The sequence below is a fragment of the Natator depressus genome, chromosome 11 (genome assembly GCF_965152275.1).
Source record: "Natator depressus isolate rNatDep1 chromosome 11, rNatDep2.hap1, whole genome shotgun sequence".
NCBI lineage: Eukaryota > Metazoa > Chordata > Testudines > Cheloniidae > Natator > Natator depressus.
The window spans coordinates 80,782,232-80,809,907 of NC_134244.1; the positions used below are offsets into that span (position 1 = coordinate 80,782,232).

The 27,676-nt window shown below is 46.9% G+C and overlaps 1 protein-coding gene across 1 annotated transcript in view; it reads left to right on the forward strand.

Moving 5' to 3' along the window:
* The window catches only part of LOC141996272 (aryl hydrocarbon receptor-like), a 164,230-nt gene that overhangs the window by 119,951 nt on the left and 16,603 nt on the right, over positions 1 to 27,676 (forward strand). The window contains exons 4-5 of the mRNA XM_074968256.1: positions 12,931 to 13,020; positions 25,567 to 25,690. Coding sequence (XP_074824357.1) covers positions 12,931 to 13,020; positions 25,567 to 25,690 — 214 coding nt within the window. The remainder of the gene's footprint in view (positions 1 to 12,930; positions 13,021 to 25,566; positions 25,691 to 27,676) is intronic.

Below are 27,676 nucleotides of genomic sequence, written 5' to 3' on the forward strand. Positions count from 1 at the left end.
TTTACAAATCTGGGCTTTAAAACCTGTATCTGGGGGTAGGAGCCTAACTTGAAGCTCTTATTTAACTCTTAGCCATACACTTTTACAGACTCCACCTTCTGCTGATCTCTATTTGGAGAGAAGATGTTTTAATAGCTATTGTAGAAAGAATTTCAAGAGAAAAGGAGGATCATTAATATGCAAATATACTCCTGAATGTTTAAAATCTGGACATTTTCCATTCCAAAAGGAGAGCATCTAGAAGTTATATCTCCTCTGAAATCCTGTGTTGGGAGGAATTGCCAACTGTCCCAATTTTATCATATTTCACAATATTTGGAGACTTTCTTAAGCCCCAGCTCCTGGAGTCAAGTGATTAGGTGGGACTCTCAGCTTTCATTGTTTTAAAAGATGTTTCTAGCTTAATGGTTCCAAAGAAAAGCTTGAAAATGGGACCCAAATGGACCTTAGAAAGCGACAAAACAGAAGGCAAATGGAATGAACTTCAAAAGTATTCTTTGGCTTGAAAATCATGACTTTAAAATCTCCTGATTTTTGGGGTCCTGACACATGGTTTTTCAACACTTGAGCAGGTAATACTGAAAATGCACTCTGGCTTATAACTATTAATGCCATTACATCTTGCAAAAAAAAGTTTATATTGATTGGGAGCAGGGCCTCAGGGGAGAAGGAGGGGTAAGGGGGCTGGCCCATGGTGAAAAGTTGATGGACCAGACCTGCCCACTTTCAAAAAGTGGGAGGGCCCTGGTCCCTTGGCCCCCACTGTTCTGGCCCCCATGCTGCAGACTCCTTGGGCAGCTCCAGAACTTGGTTCTGTTATGCACCAAAGCTTGTCTTCACGGCAGCATCCTCACTAGACATAACTGGAGTTCATAATCTTCTGCCCACTGATGTCTTCATCGGCTGTGGGTGAGAGGGAATGCGCAGCTGGGAGTAATGGTGCCACGTCTCTGCCAAAACCAATTTGGCTGCTAAATGTTGCCATTTGAGAGCTGGCCATTTTCCCTCTGCCCTTGTACGTCAAAACCAAATAACCCACCTCCAGAATTCTTTTGTGATGGAGTCTTGGGAATGAAAAAAAGCAACAAAATGTTATAAAGGAGAGTGACTTAGGGTAGATCCCTGCTTCCACGAGGCTGCTCATAGCCATCCGCCAGCTCCTCTTGCTTTGTTTGAAAACCATAGAAACCATAGAATTCCTCTAGTTCTCACTTCATCAGCACCCCACCTTGGACTTCCCCAACAAGAAGTGGACACTCTGCTCTTCCAGGGGGCCACAGAGCCTGTCCCACCTCAATACAAGAGAAAAGCTGCCTTCTCACTCTACTTCCTCATCCCAAAAAAGGGCAGAGAGCACCACCCCATTCTAGGTCTTCGGATGCTATACACCTTTACCAGAAAGTCCAAATTCCATATGGTAACACTGGCATCAGTTATTCCCTCCATCCCCCAGGGAGCCTGGTTTGTGCTTCATTTTGAAAGGCACACTTACTTCCATGTAGATGTTCACCCAGCCCACTGCAAGTTTCTCCATTTTCAGGAAGGACACCAACACTACCAGGTGGGTCCTTCCGTTTGGTATATTGACATCTCAACAAGTGTTCAAAAAGGTCTTCTCTGTGATAGCAGCCCAAAATGTGCCACTTTGGCCATTCAGTATACCCCTACCTTAACGACTGGCTCCTCCTGCTGCTATCGCGCCAGGAAGTAACCTCTGCAATCCTCGTCCTTCACACGCTATTGGCATCAATGAAGAAAAATCAGTATTGAAAGCTATACAGATGATACACGTGCCAATAAAGTGTCTCGACTCCATCGTGGTGAGAGCTTTCCTTGCAGCAGATCACTTCACAACACTGACGTCCTGCATCGCAGACCCCACACCATGGTCCGCCACTGTCTCTCTCTCTCTCTCTCTCCTTGGCCATATGGCTACCTGCTTCTATGTGACACCACACTCAAGTCTCCACATGCGTTGCCTCAAGTTGCAGTGGGGGAGGTTTAGGTTGGATATTAGGAAAAACGTTTTCACCAAGAGGGTGGTGAAACACTGGGATGTGTTACCTAGGGAGGTGGTAGAATCTCCTTCCTTAGAAGTTTTTAAGGTCAGGCTTGACAAAGCCCTGGCTGGGATGATTTAATTGGGGATTGGTCCTGCTTTGAGCAGGGGGTTGGACTAGATGCCCTCCTGAGGTCCCTTCCAACCCTGATATTCTATGATTCCAGATGTGGCTCCTCTGTCTACAGACCCAGCACAGACCATATGCAGACCAGAATTCCCCAGACCGGGCTAGCCTCCCTCACGTGGTGGGCAGATCCTTCCAAGGTCATGATTGACACCCCCCTTGTCCCTCCCACACCACAGGTCCCTATCACAATAGATGCTTCCCTCACAGGTTGGGGAGCCCACCCTGGACCCGCCACATGACCCGGGGAGTGTGGATGCCATGGGAGGTCAGGATGAACATAACCATGCTAGAGCTCTGAGCAGTCCATTTAGCATGTCAGGCCTTTCCCCCACTCATTCAGTCCTTCCATGTTTAACTGCTCTCCGACAACTTCATGGCTATGTTGTACATCAACCAGCAGGGCAGCACCAAGTCACCCTCCCTCTGTTTTTGAGTCTCTTTGCCTTTGGAACTGGTGCATAAAAACCACGTAACACTTCAAGCCATGTATCTCCCAGGCACCTAGAATTCCCTGGCCGATGCACTCAGCAAGACTCTCTACTTCAATCACGAGTGAGAACTGCATGATGCCACCATACTACGGTATCTCTTTGAGAACTGGGGCACCCCTCGGTGGGACCTCTTTGCCACTTGTCAGACCTGGAACCTGCCCCTCTATTATTCCAGCAGAGCAATAGGGAAGGACTCACAGGGCGATGGGCTCCTCCTCCCCTGGACAGAACACTTCTGCTACACCTTTCTTCCCATTCCCCTTCTGCCACAAGTACTACTCACAATTCGCCGGAACAGCCACTGTGATACTCGTAGGTCCAGTCTGGCCCTGTCAGTTCTGGGTCACAAATGTGGGTGGCACATATGAGAGACTTGGGGAAGCCAAGCCTCCTCAAAAAAGGCTAGCCATGCAGGGGGCAAGAAATGCAGGATGGAGGCGTGCCAGCCGGCCGCCTTTGGAGTGCCGCCGCTAGAAGCTTCCTAGAAGTGGGGGGGCATCCGGCCCTGGATCTTGGTCCCACTTGCCCTCCGCCTGAAGGCCCCACTCTGCCTCTTCCCCCAAGGCCCACCTCTCGCTCCTCTCCACCCCCTGTTCCCCACCTGTCACTCATCCTTAAGGCAGGAAAAAGTGATGGGCCATGACCCCTTGGCCCCCCAACCTGTTCCATCACCCCTTAGCTGAGTTGCTACAGCATCAGCATGCACACTGGGAGGAGGAATCCCAGAGCTGGGCCAGGTAGTGTGAGGCTGTGAGTGCTGATGCCGGAGGAATTTAAAATCTAAGTAGCTCAGGACCTTCAGTATTGCTCCTGCAGTGCTCTCTGCTGTCATATTCAAACCTAACCCACAGGATGATTTTCTTATTTCTTGCCCCTCTGTTAATATCTCTGCTCTCCCGTGATCTTTCATTTCTTAAATCTGTGCTTTGATTTTCTATTTCACTTGAGGCATTTGGAATCCAGTTCTTCTCGTAAGTACCTTGAAAATCCACTCCCTGCACTGCATATGAACCCCAAGAAGAATTCAGTATCCCCTGCCTATGCTAACTCATCCAGTGTGTGACAAACTTCCTCCTCTGCCTTGGTGGGTCCTGCGCTTTTTGGTGGATTTGCTCACCTGAGAGGTTCACAGCAGCCCTCAGTTTGGCTGTTTCTGCTAGAGGCTCAAACCTGCCATTCACTCAGCTAACCTCATCACTGGCCAGCATGGGGGAAATGGAGAATAATCTCCACAGTCTCTGTTGTCCCACCTAATGGGTCAGGGACAGGCCAGATCCCTTTCCAAATTAGACCTTCCCTTCTGGTGTTGCTCACAGACCTGGTCAACTCCTCCTGTGTCCGATCAGGAGTTGGGGGGGGGGGGCGGGGACCCAGGCCAGCCCTCTACACCGGGTTCCAGCCCAGAGCCCTGTGGATAGCAGCTGTCTGCACCTCCTGTATGACGGCTACAGCTACAACTCCCTGGGCTATTTCCCCATGGCCTCCCCCAAGCACCTTCTTTATCCTCACAACAGGATCTTCCTCCTGATCACACTTGTACTCCTCAGTCCTCCAGCAGCACACTTTCTCACTCCTTGCATGCCCTCCACTAACTGATGGGAGGTCCTTTTTAAACAAGGTGTCCTGATTAGTCTGCCTGTCATAATTGATTCTAGTATATTCTTAATTGGCTCCAGGTGTCTTAATTAGCATGCCTGTCTAAACTGGTTCTAGCACGTTCCTGATGGCTCTAGGGCAGCCCCTGCTCTAGTCACTCAGGGAACAGAAAACTCTTCCTCTAGTGGCCAGTATATTTGCCTTCTACCAGACTCCTGTATCCCCGTCCGGTTCCCTTTTTTTGACCCTTTGACCGCACTCCCGTTCCTGTTCTTCATTAGTTGTCCCACGTAATCATTTGGCTTCCAGGTCCTGTGGATCCCCCCCTTAGGCTGGGGGGGATCCTTTAGCAGTGGGCGAGCTTTGCCCGCCCACTTCCTGGATCCCAATAGGACCAGACTCCTGTATCCCCGTCCGGTTCCCTTTTTTTCACCCTTTGACCGCACTCCCGTTCCTGTTCTTCATTAGTTGTCCCACGTAATCATTTGGCTTCCAGGTCCTGTGGATCCCCCCCTTAGGCTGGGGGGGATCCTTTAGCAGTGGGCGAGCTTTGCCCGCCCACTTCCTGGATCCCAATGGGACCAGACTCCTGTATCCCCGTCCGGTTCCCTTTTTTTCACCCTTTGACCGCACTCCCGTTCCTGTTCTTCATTAGTTGTCCCACGTAATCATTTGGTTTCCAGGTCCTGTGGATCCCCCCCTTAGGCTGGGGGGGGATCCTTTAGCAGTGGGCGAGCTTTGCCCGCCCACTTCCTGGATCCCAATACGACCAGACTCCTGTATCCCCGTCCGGTTCCCTTTTTTTGACCCTTTGACTGCACTCCCGTTCCTGTTCTTCATTAGTTGTCCCACGTAATCATTTGGTTTCCAGGTCCTGTGGATCCCCCCCTTAGGCTGGGGGGGGATCCTTTAGCAGTGGGCGAGCTTTGCCCGCCCACTTCCTGGATCCCAATAGGACCAGACTCCTGTATCCCCGTCCGGTTCCCTTTTTTTGACCCTTTGACCGCACTCCCGTTCCTGTTCTTCATTAGTTGTCCCACGTAATCATTTGGTTTCCAGGTCCTTTGGATCCCCCCCTTAGGATAGGGGGGGATCCTTTAGCAGTGGGCGAGCTTTGCCCGCCCACTTCCTGGATCCCAATAGGACCAGACTCCTGTATCCCCGTCCGGTTCCCTTTTTTTGACCCTTTGACCGCACTCCCGTTCCTGTTCTTCATTAGTTGTCCCACGTAATCATTTGGTTTCCAGGTCCTGTGGATCCCCCCCTTAGGCTGCGGGGGGATCCTTTAGCAGTGGGCGAGCTTTGCCCGCCCACTTCCTGGATCCCAATAGGACCAGACTCCTGTATCCCCGTCCGGTTCCCTTTTTTTGACCCTTTGACCGCACTCCCGTTCCTGTTCTTCATTAGTTGTCCCACGTAATCATTTGGCTTCCAGGTCCTGTGGATCCCCCCCTTAGGCTGGGGGGGGATCCTTTAGCAGTGGGCGAGCTTTGCCCGCCCACTTCCTGGATCCCAATAGGACCAGACTCCTGTATCCCCGTCCGGTTACCTTTTTTTGACCCTTTGACCGCACTCCCGTTCCTGTTCTTCATTAGTTGTCCCACGTAATCATTTGGTTTCCAGGTCCTGTGGATCCCCCCCTTAGGCTGCGGGGGGATCCTTTAACAGTGGGCGAGCTTTGCCCGCCCACTTCCTGGATCCCAATAGGACCAGACTCCTGTATCCCCGTCCGGTTCCCTTTTTTTGACCCTTAGACCGCACTCCCGGTCCTGTTCTTCATTAGTTGTCCCGCGTAATCATTTGGCTTCCAGGTCCTGTGGATCCCCCCCTTAGGCTGGGGGGGGGATCCTTTAGCAGTGGGTGAGCTTTGCCCGCCCACTTCCTGGATCCCAATAGGACCAGACTCCTGTATCCCCGTCTGGTTCCCTTTTTTTGACCCTTTGACCGCATTCCCGTTCCTGTTCTTCATTACTTGTCCCACGTAATCATTTGGTTTCCAGGTCCTGTGGATCCCCTCCTTAGGCTGGGGGGGGATCCTTTAGCAGTGGGCGAGCTTTGCCCACCCACTTCCTGGATCCGAATAGGACCAGACTCCTGTATCCCCGTCCGGTTCCCTTTTTTTGACCCTTTGACCCCACTCCCGTTCCTGTTCTTCATTAGTTGTCCCACGTAATCATTTGGCTTCCAGGTCCTGTGGATCCCCCCCTTAGGCTGGGGGGGGATCCTTTAGCAGTGGGCGAGCTTTGCCCGCCCACTTCCTGGATCCCAATAGGACCAGACTCCTGTATCCCCGTCCGGTTCCCTTTTTTTGACCCTTTGACCGCACTCCCGTTCCTGTTCTTCATCAGTTGTCCCACGTAATCATTTGGTTTCCAGGTCCTGTGGATCCCCCCCTTAGGCTGCGGGGGGATCCTTTAGCAGTGGGCGAGCTTTGCCCGCCCACTTCCTGGATCCTAATAGGACCAGACACCTGTATCCCCGTCTGGTTCCCTTTTTTTGACCCTTTGACCGCACTCCCGTTCCTGTTCTTCATTAGTTGTCCCACGTAATCATTTGGCTTCCAGGTCCTGTGGACCCCCCCCTTAGGCTGGGGGGGGATCCTTTAGCAGTGGGCGAGCTTTGCCCGCCCACTTCCTGGATCCCAATAGGACCAGACTCCTGTATCCCCGTCCGGTTCCCTTTTTTTGACCCTTTGACCGCACTCCCGTTCCTGTTCTTCATGAGTTGTCCCACGTAATCATTTGGCTTCCAGGTCCTGTGGATCCCCCCCTTAGGCTGGGAGGGGATCCTTTAGCAGTGTGCGAGCTTTGCCCACCCACTTCCTGGATCCCAATAGGACCAGACTCCTGTATCCCCGTCCGGTTCCCTTTTTTTGACCCTTTGACCGCACTCCCGTTCCTGTTCTTCATTAGTTGTCCCACGTAATCATTTGGTTTCCAGGTCCTGTGGATCCCCCCCTTAGGCGGGGGGGGATCCTTTAGCAGTGGGCGAGCTTTGCCCGCCCACTTCCTGGATCCCAATGGGACCAGACTCCTGTATCCCCGTCCGGTTCCCTTTTTTTGACCCTTTGACCGCACTCCCGTTCCTGTTCTTCATTAGTTATCCCACGTAATCATTTGGTTTCCAGGTCCTGTGGATCCCCCCCTTAGCCTGGGGCGGGGGGATCCTTTAGCAGTGGGCGAGCTTTGCCCGCCCACTTCCTGGATCCCAATAGGACCAGACTCCTGTATCCCCGTCCGGTTCCCTTTTTTTGACCCTTTGACCCCACTCCCATTCCTGTTCTTCATTAGTTGTCCCACGTAATCATTTGGCTTCCAGGTCCTGTGGATCCCCCCCTTAGGCTGGGGGGGGATCCTTTAGCAGTGGGCGAGCTTTGCCCGCCCACTTCCTGGATCCCAATAGGACCAGACACCTGTATCCCCGTCCGGTTCCCTTTTTTTGACCCTTTGACCGCACTCCCGTTCCTGTTCTTCATTAGTTGTCCCACGTAATCATTTGGTTTCCAGGTCCTGTGGATCCCCCCCTTAGGCTGGGGGGGGATCCTTTAGCAGTGGGCGAGCTTTGCCCGCCCACTTCCTGGATCCCAATGGGACCAGACTCCTGTATCCCCGTCCGGTTCCCTTTTTTTGACCCTTTGACCGCACTCCCATTCCTGTTCTTCATTAGTTGTCCCACGTAATCATTTGGTTTCCAGGTCCTGTGGATCCCCCCCTTAGGCTGGGGCCGGGGGATCCTTTAGCTGTGGGCGAGCTTTGCCCGCCCACTTCCTGGATCCCAATAGGACCAGACTCCTGTATCCCCGTCCGGTTCCCTTTTTTTGACCCTTTGACCCCACTCCCATTCCTGTTCTTCATTAGTTGTCCCACGTAATCATTTGGCTTCCAGGTCCTGTGGATCCCCCGCTTAGGCTGGGGGGGGATCCTTTAGCAGTGGGCGAGCTTTGCCCGCCCACTTCCTGGATCCCAATAGGACCAGACACCTGTATCCCCGTCCGGTTCCCTTTTTTTCACCCTTTGACCGCACTCCCGTTCCTGTTCTTCATTAGTTGTCCCACGTAATCATTTGGTTTCCAGGTCATTTGGGTCCCCCCGTTAGGCTGGGGGGGGATCCTTTAGCAGTGGGCGAGCTTTGGCCGCCCACTTCCTGGATCCCAATAGGACCAGACTCCTGTATCCCCGTCCGGTACCCTTTTTTTGACCCTTTGACCGCACTCCCGTTCCTGTTCTTCATTAGTTGTCCCACGTAATCATTTGGCTTCCAGGTCCTGTGCATCCCCCCCTTAGGCTGGGGGGGGGATCCTTTAGCAGTGGGCGAGCTTTGCCCGCCCACTTCCTGGATCCCAATAGGACCAGACTCCTGTATCCCCGTCCGGTTCCCTTTTTTTGACCCTTTGACCGCACTCCCGTTCCTGTTCTTCATTAGTTGTCCCACGTAATCATTTGGCTTCCAGGTCCTGTGGATCCCCCCCTTAGGCTGGGGGGCGGATCCTTTAGCAGTGGGCGAGCTTTGCCCGCCCACTTCCTGGATCCCAATAGGACCAGACTCCTGTATCCCCGTCCGGTTCCCTTTTTTTGACCCTTTGACCGCACTCCCGTTCCTGTTCTTCATTAGTTGTCCCACGTAATCATTTGGCTTCCAGGTCCTGTGGATCCCCCCCTTAGGCTGGGGGGGGATCCTTTAGCAGTGGGCGAGCTTTGCCCGCCCTCTTCCTGGATCCCAATAGGACGAGACTCCTGTACCCTACTGGTCTGGTCTGTCACAAGTATAATCAGTCTGAAAACCATTAGCCATCATTGTTTCATGATCAGTTCTACATTTTCAAATATATTTATTTCAATTTCAACACAGAATACAAAGTGTACAGTGCTCACTGTAATTCATGTAGAGCTGATCATGAAATAAGCTTTCTAAAAGTATACCTTAGCTATGATAGTAATTTAAATGTTATTGCACAGTCTGCATTACCGTCTGAATTTACTTAGATTGTAAGCTCTTTGGGGCAGGGATCATCTTGGGGAAATGGTAATACGAATAATAATTAATAAACAGCTGCTTATCATCAGGGGCCTCATTTCAGAAAAATTCCTCGGGGCAGTAGAAGTTGTGTCAGCATGTATAACATGCTTAACATTATATCCTGAAAAGTTGGGGCACTGGGTGGGGGGAGAGGGAGACAAAAAGTGGAAGACATAATGGATCATATAGACCAGGGGTTCTCAAACTGGGGGTCGGGACCTTCAGGGGGTCGTGAGGTTATTACATGGGGGGATCATGAGCTGTCAACCTCCACCCCAAACCTCGCTTTGCTTCCAGCTTTTATAATGGTGTTAAATATATTAAAAAGTGTTTTTAATTTATAAGGGGGGGGTTGCACTCAGAGATTTGCTATGTCAAAGGGGTCACCAGTAAAAAAGTCCTGCAGCATTCTAATCAATGGGAGTTTTACAGTTCACTTCAATAGGCACAGGATCAAATTTGCACAGTTTCGGCCTCTTAATATAGCAACTCCGAGAGCAAAAGTCCTTTGGAACACAGATCAAACCATTTAAGATTAAAACTAGCTCCCATAAAAAGTTTCTATAACCTGGAAAATCTGACTGTTGCTTCACTGTGGAGAGTGCCCAAAAAGAACCAGAAGCAGGACAAACTAAAGACAGTACTCCAAACAGTCAGTAACATGAGCTGTTCAGTTGACACCACCATTGAATCAAGTTGACTGAAGGGAGTCTGATTTTTCTTGGCACCCTTGCAAAGTGCAAATGTTTAAATAATAGCATCAAGAAGCTAAAAGCACATTGTTTATAGAGAAAGCAATCCTTTTGTGTGACTTGAAACTGTAATTTTTTTTTCTTGTACGTGCTGGCATTTTTTAACACCAGAACAAAGCAGTCATTAATTGATCACAATTTACCAGAAATAATTTTCTCTCAGGGTATTATGGATTTTTCTTCCTCTTTTCTTTCCATACAAATAAGGTAATTATTTTCTTTAGACCAACCAGGAATCCTGCATTCTTTTGCCAGACATAGAGTATTCTGCATGCTGCTCCTCTTGGAGATTACAAAACAAGGCTGAAATATTTCTCACTACTCAAGTTGCAGGTGGCCTGTACGTTACTTGGGTAAAATATATTACGAGTAGAAGCAGAGCAATTCCTACAGTCACACACAACTCCTGCTGACTTCACTGGGACTTTACCTGAGTTAGGAGTGAAGGATTTGAGAAGAAAATGCAGGGTGCTGGTGACCAAGACTTGATATTTTTAACAGCTGTCTATTTAGAAAGTATAAGCCATTTTACAAATCATTGCCAGATAGGTTCCATGAATGCAATATTAACAATGACAAAAATGAACATACCACTTTTTGAGGGAGAGACACACAATGCAATGACATTGCCCAGTGTCTCTACAGGACATGGTAATACCACATTAGAGGACTGACTTCTTTCCATCGCTGTGGGGGGCAAAATCCTGGCTCTGTCGAAGTCAATGAGAGATTTGCCATTGATTTCATTAGAGCCAGGATTTCACCCTTTGTTTCTAGGAATTTTCTTAAACTGCAAAACAATTCACTCTTTGCTCATTAACAAACCACAGCAGGTCTATTATAGTAATCAATTTTGCAAAAAGACAATCCAATGCAATTGGTGGAGGTTTTTCACAGATGAGTTTGCAATATATCTGAGCATTGTATACATGGCAACCAAATATCAGTATCTCTGTCTATTTTGGTGGGTGTACTCGATGAATGAATATTATTTTTACCATAACCGCGATCTTCCATATTTTTTGGAACCATTCCTCTAATGTGGGGGATTTCTGCTTTGCCATTGAGGAGCTATCAATTTAATTTTTCCTTTTTAGTATATGCCTTGCATTTAATTGCCGAGTACAGAGCTAAAGGTGAAGTTAGCAGGTGACATGAATACAATTAACAGAAGCAGTGAGTATTTGTACAGATTAGGTCCATGTTAGAAGCTTTATCGTCTGCCCTTGGAGAGGTAGGTAAGAGTGCAGTCTATTTGCCAGTGCAATTCTCACCTGGGTGAGTGCTGTGTTAGGATAAGTTGAAGGACATTTAGAACATTAGCACCATTTGGCTGGAACCAGGGTGAAATCAGATGTGAACGAACTGTGGTCCCAAGTATGAGACAGGTGGGAACCATGCTATTGTCTTCTTGAAGTTGTGTCAAAGAATTTGCATATTTCTAATAAGAGGGAGAAAGCAACTGCAGATACCACAGATGTAAGGGTAGGGGTCCCACATAGATCGGAGGCAAGAGGGCACAGGGCAGGGAATACTGTCTCCTATAATGGTTATTTCAGCCTCAGAGGTACCCAGCATCCACCCTCCCTGCTCCCACAGTCCTTATGTTAAACCACAGTGGCCAATGGAAAGCTTTATTAAAGTTTATTTATATACAAATACCCATATGCATACATTTGGGGATAGCCACCATCTTGGATAGCAGCAGGGATTAAATCAGGGGCCTCTGGAGCTAAATGTCTGATTCGCTTCAGCTGGAGCTAAAAAGCCAGGCTCTTCAGCACAGAGTTGTAGCAGACTCAGACTCTGTATGATTCAGGCACACAGTCACGTGCACAAGGACCACAGTTCTATTTCCACAAGTATTGATGGTGGCAGTGTTTGCCTGGTCATTTGTGGGGTGGGGATTACCTGGGTGAGTGTGCAGAAACAATAACCTATCTGACCAGCCACCCAGTGCGGACGGAGTACTCAGAGCACTGACTGTGACTGTAAAATGATGAGTCATCCCTGACCTAGAGCCTGATTAAGACACATGCACTGATGAGTCATGCTGTGCTGGGTTCCAGCCAATCCACAAGCCAGGAACTGGCCTGGTGACTCTCAGGGCGAGTATAGAAGCCTCACAGCAGCTTAGTTTGCTCAACATCACTCTAGGGCTTGGAACGCTTCCTTGCTTAACAGTGTCAACAGCCTCCGCAAGCCTTGCTCTAGCCCTGTTCCTTGTCCTACTCCATCCTAGCTCTCACTCCGGCCTCATTCCAGCCCCGCATTAGCCTCCTAATTCTGGCTTTGATCCCTGACTCCAACTGCAAGGCCCGACCACCCCCATCATGCTTTCTGACAGTGGTAAATCATTAGTTCAGGAATAATCCAAAAAAGGGGTTTTTGTCAAGTAAATTGTTCACTGCAATTCAGTTGCTGATCTCTAAAATAGGCACTGATTCAGCAGAGCACTTAAACTTGTATTTAACACCCATTGAAATCAACAAAACTTAATGAGATGCTTAAATTAGTGCTTTGCTGAATCAGAGCCCAAAGACTCACCTTTCTTTAAAATCCCCCGTCATGCCCCTCGATCTGTTTTGCCCCATGGCTGTCAGCCCTGGGCGGCTGGGGGTTCAGTTAATACAGAGAGCTGGATAATGGAGGCTTGCATAATCTGGGTTCTACTATATACGTTTTTATTTTTTCATAAAATGTAAAAACTAATGATTCTCTGTAAAAATGGAAATTCCATGTTTTTCTGTGGCAAACGGATTTCTAGGATCCCAGGTAACAAGTTCACACACAGTCCTGTAGTGTTCCCCTGTGTCATGGATCTATGCACATACACAGAAAATATTGTTGTGCACCCTATAGGACTGGATCTCTTCTTTCTTTCAGGCACTCAATGGATTTGTCATTGCAGTCACGGCAGACGGTTCTGTCTTCTACGTCTCGCCTACAGTTCAGGACTACCTGGGATTTCATCAAGTGAGTAGCATTTTTTTCCTGATTTAAGAAGAGGGTGGTGTAGTTTAAACGTGATCAGTTGCTAATGTCCATTACTAGCTGAGAGGCTGTTTCTTCTCTTGGAAGATCATAAGATATAATACACACCCACACACACATATATATATTAGAGCTGTTGATTAATCACAGTTAACTCACACAATTAACTCACAAAAATTAATCATGATTAAAAAAATTAATCACCATTAATCGCAGTTTTAATTGCACTGTTAAACCATAGAAGACCAAATGAAATTTATTAAATATTTTGGATGTTTTTCTACATTTTCATATATATTGTATTCTGTATTGTAATTGAAATCTAAGTGTATATTATTTTTTTTTACAAATATTTGCACTGTAAAAATGACAAAAGAAATAGTATTTTTCAGTTCCCCTCATACAAGTACTGTAGTGCAATCTCTTTGTCATGAAAGTGAAACTTATAAATGTAGATTTCTTTTGTTACATAATGGCACTCAAAAACAAAACAATGTAAAATTTCAGAGCCTACAAGTCCACTCAGTCCTACTACTTCTTCAGCCAATCGGTAAGACAAACAAGTTTGATTACATTTACAGGAGATAATGTGCCGCCTTCTTATTTACCATGTCACCAGAAATTGAGAACAGGCATTTGCATGGCATGTTTGTAGCCAGCATTGCAAGGCATTTACGTGACAGATATGCTAAACATTCGTATGCCCCTTCATGCTTCAGCCACCATTCCAGAGGACATGCTTCCATGCTGATGATGCTCGTTAAAAAAAATGTGTTAATTAAATTTGTGACTGAATTCCTTGGGGGATAATTATATGTCCCCTGCTCTGTTTTACCCGCATTCTGCCATATTGTTCATGTTATAGCAGTCTCAGATGTTCATTTTAAGAACACTTTCACTGCAGATTTCACAAAACGCAAAGAAGGAACCAGTATGAGATTTCTAAAGACAGCTGCAGTGCTCAACCCAAGGTTTAAGAATATGAAGTGCCTTCCAAAATCTGAGAGGGATGAGGTATGGAGCTTCCTTTCAGAAGTCTTAAAAGAGCAACACTCTGATGCGGAAACTACAGAACCTGAACCAGCAAAAAGGAAAATCAACCTTCTGTTGGTGGCGTCTGACTCAAATAATGAAAATGAACATGTTATCAAGTCCTCAGCATGAACGCATGTCCCCTGGAATGGTGGTTGAAGCATAAAGGGACATATGAATCTTTAGCACACCTGGCACGTAAATATCTTGCAACGCCGGCTATAACAGTGCCATGAGAACACCTGTTCTCACTTTCAGGTCACATCGTAAAGAAACGGGCAGCATTTATCTCCTGCAAATGTAAACAAAATTCTCTGAACAAGTAGGACTGAGTGGACTTGCAGGCTCTAAAATTTTACGTTGTTTTATTTTTGAATGCAGATTTTTTTGTACATAATTCTACATTTCTAAGGGTATGTCTACACTACGGAATAAGGTCGAATTTATAGAAGTCGGTTTTTTAGAAATCGGTTTTATATATTCGAGTGTGTGTGTCCCCACAGAAGTGCATTAAGTGCATTAACTCGGCGGAGTGCTTCCACAGTACCGAGGCTAGAGTCGACTTCCGGAGCGTTGCACTGTGGGTAGCTATCCCACAGTTCCCGCAGTTTCCGCTGCCCACTGGAATTCTGGGTTGAGATCCCAATGCCTGATGGGGCTGAAACATTGTCGCGGGTGGTTCTGGGTACATATCGTCAGTCCCCCCCTTCCCTCCCTCCCTCCGTGAAAGCAAGGGCAGACAATTGTTTCGCGCCTTTTTTCCTGAGTTACCTGTGCAGACGCCATACCACCGCAAGCATGGAGCCCGCTCAGGTAACCGTCACCGTATGTCTCCTGGGTGCTGGCAGACGCGGTACGGCATTGCTACACAGTAGCAGCAACCCATTGCCTTCTGGCAGCAGACGGTGCAGTATGACTGGTAGCCGTCCTCGTCATGTCCGAGGTGCTCCTGGCTGGGAGCGCCTGGGCAGACATGGGCGCAGGGACTAAATTTTTGGTGACTTGACCAGGTCATTCTCTTTAGTCCTGCAGTCAGTCGTATTGAACCGTCTAATGGTGAGCAGGCAGGCAATACGGATTGCTAGCAGTCGTATTGTACCATCTTCTGCCGGGCAGGCAAGAGATGACGATGGCTAGCAATCGTATTGTACCATCTTCTGCCGGGCAGGCAAGAGATGACGATGGCTAGCAATCGTACTGTGCCATCTTCTGCCAGGCAGGCAAGAGATGAGGATGGCTAGCAGTCGTACTGTACCATCTTCTGCCGAGCAGCCATGAGATGTGGATGGCTTGCAGTCCTTCTGCACCGTCTGCTGCCAGCCAAAGATGTAAAAGATAGATGGAGTGGATCAAAACAAGAAATAGACCAGATTTGTTTTGTACTCATTTGCCTCCTCCCCTGTCTAGGGGACTCATTCCTCTAGGTCACACTGCAGTCTCTCACAGAGAAGGTGCAGCGAGGTAGATCTAGCCATGTATCAATCAGAGGCCAGGCTAACCTCCTTGTTCCAATAAGAACAATAACTTAGGTGCACCATTTCTTATTGGAACCCTCCGTGAAGTCCTGCCTGAACTACTCCTTGATGTAAAGCCACCCCCTTTGTGGATTTTAGCCTCCTGAAGCCAACCCTGTAAGCCGTGTCGTCAGTCGCCCCTCCCTCCGTCAGAGCAACGGCAGACAATCATTCCGCGCCTTTTTTCTGTGCGGACGCCATACCAAGGCAAGCATGGAGTCCGCTCAGCTCACTTTGGCAATTAGGAGCACATTAAACACCACACGCATTATCCAGCAGTATATGCAGCACCAGAACCTGGCAAAGCGCTACCGGGCGAGGAGGCGACGTCAGCGCGGTCACGTGAGTGATCAGGACATGGACACAGATTTCTCTGAAAGCATGGGCCCTGCCAATGCATGCATAATGGTGCTAATGGGGCAGGTTCATGCTGTGGAACGCCGATTCTGGGCTCGGGAAACAAGTACAGACTGGTGGGACCGCATAGTGTTGCAGGTCTGGGACGATTCCCAGTGGCTGCGAAACTTTCGCATGCGTAAGGGCACTTTCATGGAACTTTGTGACTTGCTTTCCCCTGCCCTGAAGCGCATGAATACCAAGATGAGAGCAGCCCTCACAGTTGAGAAGCAAGTGGCGATAGCCCTGTGGAAGCTTGCAACGCCAGACAGCTACCGGTCAGTTGGGAATCAATTTGGAGTGGGCAAATCTACTGTGGGGGCTGCTGTGATGCAAGTAGCCCACGCAATCAAAGATCTGCTGATATCAAGGGTAGTGACCTTGGGAAATGTGCAGGTCATAGTGGATGGCTTTGCTGCAATGGGATTCCCTAACTGTGGTGGGGCCATAGACGGAACCCATATCCCTATCTTGGCACCGGAGCACCAAGCCGGCGAGTACATAAACCGCAAGGGGTACTTTTCAATAGTGCTGCAAGCTCTGGTGGATCACAAGGGACGTTTCACCAACATCAACGTGGGATGGCCGGGAAAGGTATATGACGCTCGCATCTTCAGGAACTCTGGTCTGTTTCAAAAGCTTCAAGAAGGGACTTTATTCCCAGACCAGAAAATAACTGTTGGTGATGTTGAAATGCCTATATGTATCCTTGGGGACCCAGCCTACCCCTTAATGCCATGGCTCATGAAGCCGTACACAGGCAGCCTGGACAGCAGTCAGGAGCTGTTCAACTACAGGCTGAGCAAGTGCAGAATGGTGGTAGAATGTGCATTTGGACGTTTAAAGGCGCGCTGGCGCAGTTTACTGACTCGCTTAGACCTCAGCGAAACCAATATTCCCACTGTTATTACTGCTTGCTGTGTGCTCCACAATATCTGTGAGAGTAAGGGGGAGACGTTTATGGCGGGGTGGGAGGTTGAGGCAAATCGCCTGGCTGCTGGTTACGCGCAGCCAGACACCAGGGCGGTTAGAAGAGCACAGGAGGGTGCGGTACGCATCAGAGAGGCTTTGAAAACCAGTTTCATGACTGGCCAGGCTACGGTGTGAAAGTTCTGTTTGTTTCTCCTTGATGAAACCCCCCGCCCCTTGGTTCACTCTACTTCCTTGTAAGCTAACCACCCTCCCCTCCTCCCTTTGATCACCTCTTGCAGAGGCAATAAAGTCATTGTTGCTTCACATTCATGCATTCTTTATTCATTCATCACACAAATAGGGGGATGACTACCAAGGTAGCCCAGGAGGGGTGGTGGAGGAGGGAAGGAAAATGCCACACAGCACTTTAAAAGTTCACAACTTTAAAATTTATTGAATGACAGCCTTCTTTTTTTTGGGCAATCCTCTGTGGTGGAGTGGCTGGTTGGCCGGTGGCCCCCCCACCGCGTTCTTGGGCGTCTGGGTGTGGAGGCTATGGAACTTGGGGAGGAGGGCGGTTGGTTACACAGGGGCTGTAGTGGCAGTCTGTGCTCCAGCTGCCTTTGCTGCAGCTCAACCATACACTGGAGCATACTGGTTTGGTCCTCCAGCAGCCTCAGCATTGAATCCTGCCTCCTCTCATCACGCTGTCGCCACATTCGAGCTTCAGCCCTCTCTTCAGCCCGCCACTTACTCTCTTCAGCCCACCACTTACTCTCTTCAGCCCGCCACCTCTCCTCCTGGTCATTTTGTGCTTTCCTGCAGTCTGACATTATTTGCCTCCACGCATTCGTCTATGCTCTGTCAGTGTGGGAGGACAGCATGAGCTCGGAGAACATTTCATCTCGAGTGCGTTTTTTTTTCTTTCTAATCTTCACTAGCCTCTGGGAAGGAGAAGATCCTGTGATCATTGAAACACATGCAGCTGGTGGAGAAAAGAAAAGGGACAGCGGTATTTAAAAAGACACATTTTATAAAACACTGGCTACACTCTTTCAGGGTAAACCTTGCTGTTAACATTACATACATAGCACATGTGCTTTCGTTACAAGGTCGCATTTTGCCTCCCCCCACCGCGTGGCTACCCCCTCAACCCTCCCCCCTCCCTGTGGCTAACAGCGGGGAACATTTCTGTTCAGCCGCAGGCAAACAGCCCAGCAGGAATGGGCTCCTCTGAGTGTCCCCTGAAGAAAAGCACCCTATTTCAACCAGGTGACCATGGATTATATCTCACTCTCCTGAGGATAACACAGAGAGATAAAGAACGGATGTTGCTTGAACGCCAGCAAACATACACTGCAATGCTTTGTTGTACAATGATTCCCGAGTACGTGTTACTGGCCTGGAGTGGTAAAGTGTCCTACCATGAAGGACGCAATAAGTCTGCCCTCCCCAGAAACCTTTTGCAAAGGCTTTGGGAGTATATCCAGGAGAGCCGCGAATGCCAGGGCAAAGTAATCCTTTCACATGCTTGCTTTTAAACCATGTATAGTATTTTAAAAGGTACACTCACCGGAGGTCCCTTCTCCGCCTGCTGGATCCAGGAGGCAGCCTTGGGTGGGTTCAGGGGGTACTGGCTCCAGGTCCAGGGTGAGAAACAGTTCCTGGCTGTCGGGAAAACCGGTTTCTCCGCTTGCTTGCTGTGAGCTATCTACAACCTCGTCATCATCATCATCTTCTTCGTCCCCAAAACCTGCTTCCGTATTGCCTCCATCTCCATTGAAGGAGTCAAACAACACGGCTGGGGTAGTGGTGGCTGAACCCCCTAAAATGGCATGCAGCTCATCATAGAAGCGGCATGTTTGGGGCTCTGACCCGCAGCGGCTGTTCGCCTCTCTGGTTTTCTGGTAGGCTTGCCTCAGCTCCTTCAGTTTCACGTGGCACTGCTTCGGGTCCCTGTTATGGCCTCTGTCCTTCATGCCCTGGGAGATTTTGACAAAGGTTTTGGCATTTTGAAAACTGGAACGGAGTTCTGATAGCACGGATTCCTCTCCCCATACAGCGATCAGATCCCGTACCTCCCGTTCGGTCCATGCTGGAGCTCTTTTGCGATTCTGAGACTCCATCATGGTCACCTCTGCTGATGAGCTCTGCATGGTCACCTGCAGCTTGCCACGCTGGCCAAACAGGAAATGAGATTCAAAAGTTCGCGGTTCTTTTCCTGTCTACCTGGCCAGTGCATCTGAGGTGAGAGTGCTGTCCAGAGCAGTCAAAATGGAGCACTCTGGGATAGCTCCCGGAGGCCAATACCGTCGAATTGTGTCCACAGTACCCCAAATTCGACCCGGCAAGGCCGATTTAAGCGCTAATCCACTTGTCAGGGGTGGAGTAAGGAAATCGATTTTAAGAGCCCTTTAAGTCGAAATAAAGGGCTTCATCGTGTGGACGGGTGCAGGTTTACATCGATTTAATGCTGCTAAATTCGACCTAAAGTCCTAGTGTAGACCAGGGCTAAGTTCAACTTTCATGATAAAGAGATTGAAATACAGTACTTGTATTAGGTGAATTGAAATATACTATTCCTTTGTTTTTTTACAGTGCAAATATTTGTAATCAAAAATAAATATAAAGTGAGCACTGTACACTTTGTATTCTGTGTTGAAATTGAAATCAATATATTTGAAAATGTAGAAAACATCCAAAAATATTTAAATAAATGGTATTCTATTATTGTTAGTGTAATTAATCGTGATTAATTTTTTTAATTGCTTGACAGCCCTAAAATAAATATTTTTGTGTGTATGTGTGTACACACACACACACACACACTAAATATTTCCCTCTCATACTGTTTAAATAGGTAAATAAAACGATGAGTTCACACTATTGTGGCTCTTTTGGGTAATGTTGATGGCTAATTTGTCTCTGGAAGCACTGAGGTCCGAGTATCACTGCTATAGAATTTAAAAGTATGTAATTATAGCATTAAACTGCACTTCACTTGCTGCACATTGTGCCAGATTCATCATTTTCCTGTGCAAAGTGAGTGTGCATGCTTTGCACTGGTGGAAATGACCTAGGTCAGGTGTAGGGCACCAGCAAAGCAGCTCTGTTAAGTAAAGCAGAGTAATAATGAACATTTGCTGGTGTGTTTGTAGCCCAGCTAAGTGGGCTTCAGGGTGAACTCAGCCATCCCCAGAATTGCAGTTAAGGAAGGGGGGATAACTCAGTGGCTTGAGCATTGGCCTGCTAAACCCAGTGTTGTGACAGCCCTAAAATAAATATTTTTATGTATATATATATATATATATATATATATATGTGTGTGTGTGTGTATCCTTGAGGGGGCCATTTAGGGATCTGGGGCAAAAATTGGGGATTGGTCCTGCTTTGAGCAGGGGGTTGGACTACATGACCTCCTGAGTTCCCTCCCTATGATTCTAAAGCAGCATTTCAAATCCAAATGCAGATGTGCTACCTTCATACTTACAGAGTGAAATCCTGGCTAACTGAAGTCAGTAGCAAAACTCCCATTGACTTCAATGGGACCAGGATTTCCCCCAGGGCATTATTTGAGAAAAACAACATGCTTATGTCATTAAAGATGGTGTTGTAACACATATGCATAAAGGGACAGAAATAAGGGTGTACAATGAAGCCTTCAAGTTAGCAATTGTATGGAGTATACATGTATATTCTCTTTACACAATTCCTTCTTCTGAAAAATATATTTTGTTTCCTGCCACAATGTGGTTATAAAAGCACTATCCAAAGGTAACATATTTTTTTCCCCATGTCGGTTTCTGAAATAAGCCATCTGCTTCATCTCAGCTGGAAAAAGGCAACAACCTCAGTCAGATTTTTTTTCTTTTTCTGTAGTTTGTGAAATGCCAGCTCCGATCTTAATGCCTATTATGTTTCCCAACATAAACAGAGGTAGACAAATACATTGTTTGTTTGTTAGCAATTCTCTCTCTCTCTTTCTCACCCACACACATACAATCCCAAAAACCAATTGTTTGGGGTCAAACCAAACCCAACATTGTTCAAATTTGTCAGGAAATCAATTAAAAAAAATATTGTTGTGGGTGAAAATAAACATTTCATTCGACAAAATAAAAATGTTTTGTTTGGATTCCAACCATTTACAACATTTTTATCGTGTTTTTTAATGAAAATTAAAGGACCTTTTGAACCAAAAAGTTGAAACCTTTTTGTTCAGAAAATGTTGAAACAAAACATTCCATTTTTTCAGAACTTAAGTGTTTTTTCAACCAAATTAATGTGTTGAAATCAACATAAATTCACAGAATGTTTCCATGTTGCCATATCTGCATTTTTCTCTGGAAAAAGTTATTTAAGTTGCAAAAAATTTCACTAGCTCTGAACATAAGTTGCTTTTCCCCTCCACAGAAGCAAACGATTTTTATTCACTATTCTTAGCAGTAGATGCAGTGTATTAACACCCTACCTCACTTCAGTTTATTCTCCAAAGCGTTTCCTTCCTCGATTGGCATTTATGTCAAAAATAGCTATCAGATATCAATATGTAGCACTTCAGGGGTTGAAGAATGGCACGCTCCTACTTATCCTCTGCCCCATCTCTTGTCACTATCGTTTAGCATGATTAGGTTCTGTTTACAGTAAATCCATTTTCTTCCCATTCTGTTTGTTTCCAAGTTTGCCACAGCATCATGCTTTGAATGCTAAAGACATAGTAGCAAGTATAAAAGATTTTTAATTGGAGTTCCTATACAACCAGGGGGAAAAGTGAGGTCATCTTAGGTTTAATTAACTTGTCCCACATTTTGTAAGACATCTGAAGGGTCTTTAAATACAAGCCAGCAAGCCAAAACACTGGATACACTGCATACATGAAGCCTGGTAAATATTGTGAGGTGCTTAGATACTACAGTAATGCAACTATATAAGTAGCTAAGATGTGATGGTCAGCATAGTTTTAAGTCTCTTTAAGTCCCAGCATAGTTTTAGTCCCTTTCCTAGCCCCAAACAGGGCAACTCTGAAAAGACCTCAAACCATGTTGAGGCTCAATGCAGGGCTGTTAATATCAACAGTGGGGCATTCCCTGTACTCCAGCTGGTGCCCTCTTTCCCCAAAGACCCGTCCCATGGATTGGTGGGTGGGAAGGGACAAGAATCTCCTTGCCAGCCCCTGAAGACCGAGGGGTTAGGAGGTACAGGCCAGCCAGTTATCCCCTAAAAGGGGGAGGGCACAGGAGATCATTTTTTTGTCCCCTTTATCCCCAATCCAAGGAGACACACAAGGATATCAATCGTGTGGCCAGAATTTGAGGAAGGCCCCTGACCCTGCATCTGTCAAATGGGAGCTGCTTTGGGGAAAGGATGGTCCAAGACTGGCCTTACGAGAGTTTTGAACGCCACCCCCAGCAATTTCAAATTGTTCCCTCTTGTACTTTCTCATTTGGCTGTGAACGTTTAGCACAGCCCCTCACCATACAACCAGCGTACGGGTCATTTTAAAATTTTTAAACATGTCTGTCTTGCCTTTTGATGGAGGGAACAACTCCAAACCAGTTGGGGTGTGCTGCTCCGTTAGCCCATTCATATGGAATGCTTCATACATCTTATGAAGTGGGTTCTAGCCCACAAAAGCTTATGCCCAAATAAATTTGTTAGTCTCTAAGGTGCCACAAGGACTCCTCGTTTTTTTTTTTTTCACACAGCAGAGTCTGGAACAGAATCCTGGATCTTAACACTCCTGACCCTGGGAGAGTCTCAACCTGAAAAGGCACTTGGTGGCCTATGCTAATAGGTAGTTTTAAAGATTGCTGTGTAAAGGTTTTGCACAGCAGGTGGCCTGGGAAGAGACTATGGACCAATCGTTGAACATGGTGCCAGCAGGGAAATCAGGTAGTGTTTGGAATGTTTATTTTTATTTTTCTGTTGCTATCCTTTGGCTTTCAGCTGAAACTGTTAATTCTTTGATGCTGAATTAAAAAGTAACCCTAAAAGCCACCCAAACTGAACTTCATGAATGCCCTCCACCATGGCCTAAGCAGAGGGAGAAGGGGAGAGATTCATTAAATGGAAGAGTCTGTTGCATTTCCAGGAGGTGTGGGAGGAAATCCTCAGGCACCCTGGTTTGAAAGTCGTTTTATATTTTGCATAGCCTGATGGATTGATTCAGTCCACATGTCCCTTGTACGAGGTCCAGGAGACTGTTTTCTTCTTTCTGGTGGGAATGCTTCCCAGCCAGATGGCCTCTGGCTTTGAATGCCACAGTAATACAAGTCATAAGATTATAGTCCCACTTTCAGAGCCTTCATATCTTAACAACCATGTAAAAGAAGCAGTGAGAGATAAAAAGGCATCTTTTAAAAAGTGGAAGTCAAATCCTAGTGAGGTAAATAGAAAGGAGCATAAACACTGCCAAATTAAGTGTAAAAATGTAATAAGAAAAGCCAAAAAAGGAATCTGAAGAACAGCTAGCCAAAAACTCAAAAGGTAATAACAAAATGTTTTTTTAAGTACATCAGAAGCAGGAAGCCTGCTAAACAACAAGTGGGGCCTCTGGACAATCGAGATACAAAAGGAGCACTTAAAGATGATAAAGTCATTGTGGAGAAACTAAATGAATTCTTTGCTTCAGTCTTCGCGGCTGAGGATGTTAGAGAGATTCCCAAACCTGAGCTGTCCTTTGTAGGTGACAAATCTGAGGAATTGTCACAGATTGAAGTGTCATTAGAGGAGGTTTTGGAATTAATTGATAAACTTAACAGTAACAAGTCACCGGGACCAGATGGCATTCACCCAAGAGTTCTGAAAGAACTCAAATGTGAAATTGCGGAACTATTAACTGGTTTGTAACCTGTCCTTTAAATCAGCTACTGTACCCAATGACTGGAAGATAGCTAATGTAACGCCAATATTTAAAAAGGGCTCGAGAGGTGATCCTGGCAATTAAAATGATCAGTACCGGGCAAATTAGCTGAAGCAACAGTAAAGAATAAAATTGTCAGAAACATAGAAGAACAAAAATTGTTGGGCAAAAGTCAACATGATTTCTTTAAAGGGAAATCGTGTCTTACTAATCTGTTAGAGTTCCTTGAAGGGGTCAACAAACATGTGGACAAGGGGGATCCAGTGGACATAGTGTAATTAGATTTCCAGAAAGCCTTTGACACGGTCCCTCACCAAAGGCTCTTACGTAAATTAAGTGGTCATGGGATAAGAGGGAAGATCCTTTCATGGATTGAGAGCTGGTTAAAAGACAGGGAACAAAGGAATAAATGGTAAATTTTCAGAATGGAGAGGGGTAACTAGTGGTGTTCCCCAAGGGTCAGTCCTAGGACCAATCCTATTCAACTTATTCATTAATGATCTGGAGAAAGGGGTAAACAGTGAGGTGGCAAAGTTTGCAGATGATACTAAACGTCTCAAGATACTTAAGACCAAAGCAGACCGTGAAGAACTTCAAAAAGATCTCACAAAACTAAGTGATTGGGCAACAAAATGGCAAATGAAATTTAATGTGGATAAATGTAAAGTAATGCACATTGGAAAAAATAACCCCAACTATACATACAATATGATGGGGGCTGATTTAGCTACAGCTAATCAGGAAAGAGATCTTGGAGTCATGGTGGATAGTTCTCTGAAGATGTCCACGCAATGTGCAGCGACAGTCAAAAAAGCAAACAGGATGTTAGGAATCATTTAAAAAGGGATAGAGAATAAGATGGAGAATATCTTATTGCCCTTATATAAATCCATGGTACACCCACATCTTGAATACTGTGTACAGATGTGGTCTCCTCATCTCAAAAAAGATATACTGGCATTAGAAAAGGGCAACTAAAATGATTAGGGGGTTGGAATGGGTCCCATATGAGGAGAGATTAAAGAGGCTAGGACTTTTCATCTTGGAAAAGAGGAGACTAAGGGGGGATATGATAGAGGTATATAAAATCATGAGTGGTGTGGAGAAAGTGAATAAGGAAACGTTATTTACTTGTTCCCACAATATAAGAATTAGGGGCCACCAAATGAAATTAGTGGGCAGCAGGTTTAAAACAAATAAAAGGAAGTTCTTCACACAGCGCACAGTCAACCTGTGGAACTCCTTGCCTGAGGAGGTTGTGAAGGCTAGGACTATAACAGGGTTTAAAAGAGAACTGGATAAATTCATGGAGGTTAAGTCCATTAATGGCTATTAGCCGGGATGGGTTAGGAATGGTGTCCCTAGCCCCTGTTTGTCAGAGGGTGGAGATGGATGGCAGGATAGAGATCACTTGATCATTACCTGTTAGGTTCACTCCCTCTGGGGCATCTGGCATTGGCCACTGTCGGCAGACCGGATACTGGGCTGGATGGACATTTGGTCTGACCCAGTATGGCCATTCTTATGTTCTTATTCTCCAGCTAGTCTGAATGACTCAAACATGCGGCTGATTTAACCGCTTTGCTATGCACTTGTCTCAGTGGCAGTTGTCAAAGGGTCGGCCAGCTATGCTTAGTCAGTTTGGCAGTGCTGAGGAAGCCAGACCATGCACAGGGGTTGAGCCACAGACAGGGGACACGGGCTGCAGAGCAGTGCTGCTGCGATGAATTAGTTGTGCCTTTCATTTCTTGCTCCATGTGGCTCCCAGCTGAATGGGTGTTCAATGGCGCATTCCTGTTGATTTCTTTTCAGTCAGACATCATCTACCAGAGTGTATTGGAGCTGATCCACACGGACGATCGAGCCATGTTCCAATGCCAGCTGCGTTGGTCCTTAAACCCACCTCCATACAAAGAACTGGAGCAGGGCACAGACGGTGAGTGACCAGGGCTGAGGGAACACAAGACTGTTTGTGCAGTGAGAGCCATCTTCATGACTACTGCTGCCTGAATGAGCTCTACGGGAAAAGCCCTATGGAGACTGACAAGCCCGAAGCGCTGAGACGTGCTAAAGCAAACAAAGGGCTGTAAAGCACAATGGGAATCGTAATCCCATTGGGAACCCTGTCCTTACATTAGAGCCCAGCTCACGAAAGCCAAGTGGTGGGGGAAGGCAATGTAATTTGTGGCTGCTTTGTGCTGGATGCTGTTCTGTTGTTCTAAGTGGAAGAATCAAATCTGTTTTGATGGGCAATGGAGAGCCAGACCAATTAGAAAGGCCAAGGAATGGAGGAACCAGAAAACTCCCCCAGTGTGTCTAAGCTGTGTCTACCAGCTTATTTAAAATGGAAAAAAAAATCTCTCTAGAGAGAGAGCCAAACCCACTCTTCCCTTCTCACTGTGGTACAGGGTTTCCATTCATGGCCTCCCAGAGAATGGGAAGCTAGACCTCCACATATGGCTCTGAGAAGAGAGGGGCAAGAGCCAAGATATAATATCTGCTTGGCTCCATGCCAGACCCACTGCCCATCAGAGTCAGTGGGAGTCTCTATCCCAAGAAAACCTTGAAAAAATCATGTGGCTGCAGCACCTAGATCTGATGCATAATATTGACTTTCCATCAGCATGAGTGTGGCACTGCTGCCACCCAGAACTTCTCATGGCCTTTCCCAGCCACCCCCATACACAGCGCAGATCCCTGTGAGCCAAAGGAGCCATTGCACAGCTCCACCTCTGGCAGCTCCCACAGGGAAGAGCCACTGCGGCACCGAATTATAGGTTTAAGGCCAGAAGGGAGCACTATCTAGTGTGACTTCCTGTATGTCACAGGCCAACACCAGCACCTGTACACTAAACCCAGCCATCAAAATTAGACGAAAGTGTGACGGCCCGCGGACTGCACAGGCAGGGAATAGGAAGGACCAAGGCACACCAGTGCCCAAGTCCCCATAGTGGCAGGGAATGTTCTCCTGCCTGGCCCTGCCAGAGGCTTCAAAAGAGTCAACAATGATTCATGGGCAACAGGGTGAAGGCTGGCTAAGATCTACCAATGCCTGAGCCCTGTCCATCCCTAGGAGATCATCCATAGAAGAGACCAACAGAGTCCTAGGCAATATCTGGGCTGAAAACCTGAGGGACTCAGATGCAACTCAAGTCACCTGGTTACATCTTTCAGAATGACACTTCCAGCCAAAGGGAAGGTTTGAGATGGGGCAGCAATGCCCAAGGTGAATCATGTTCCACAGGTTCATCATTGTGCCTCAAATGCTCAACAGAATGAGGAACTAACCCGAAGAGTACATCTACACAGCAGGTGGGAGGGCACTTCCCAATGTGGGTATACAGACACGCGCCAACTCTGTTGGAGATGGCACGCTAAAAATAGCGGTGTGGCCATGGTGGCATGGGCAATGGCTCGTGCGTACCACCTGAGTACAAACCTACCCCACCCTGGGTACATATTCAGGTGACTACACACCCTTGGAAGCACCCTTCCAGCTGGGGTGTAGACATGCCCTAAGACAGTAGAAAAGGCTAGCTGATGTAGCCATACTGGTATAACTATATTGACAAATCCTTCTCGTGTAGATGCAGCTTATACCATCTAAAAGAGTGCTTTTGCTGGTATAGTTTTTACTGTATTTACACCAGGACTTTTGTCAATGTAGATATGTCATAAAAAAATCACCTGCTAACCCTGATTACTGTACTAACAAATATCTAGTGCTAGCCTGGCCTTACTCTGCGTTTCCTATGCTTGTGTAGATCAAGACCGTGAGAGAATTTACTCCAGGGGGCTTTTTAGAATTGAGGCTCTCTTTTTATTAACAAAAAGGAGAGAACAACAGTGACTATGTGTTCTCCCTCATTGGCATCACTCTGTTAATATGTGGTATATGCCTGCGAGGCAGGAATTGCTCCCT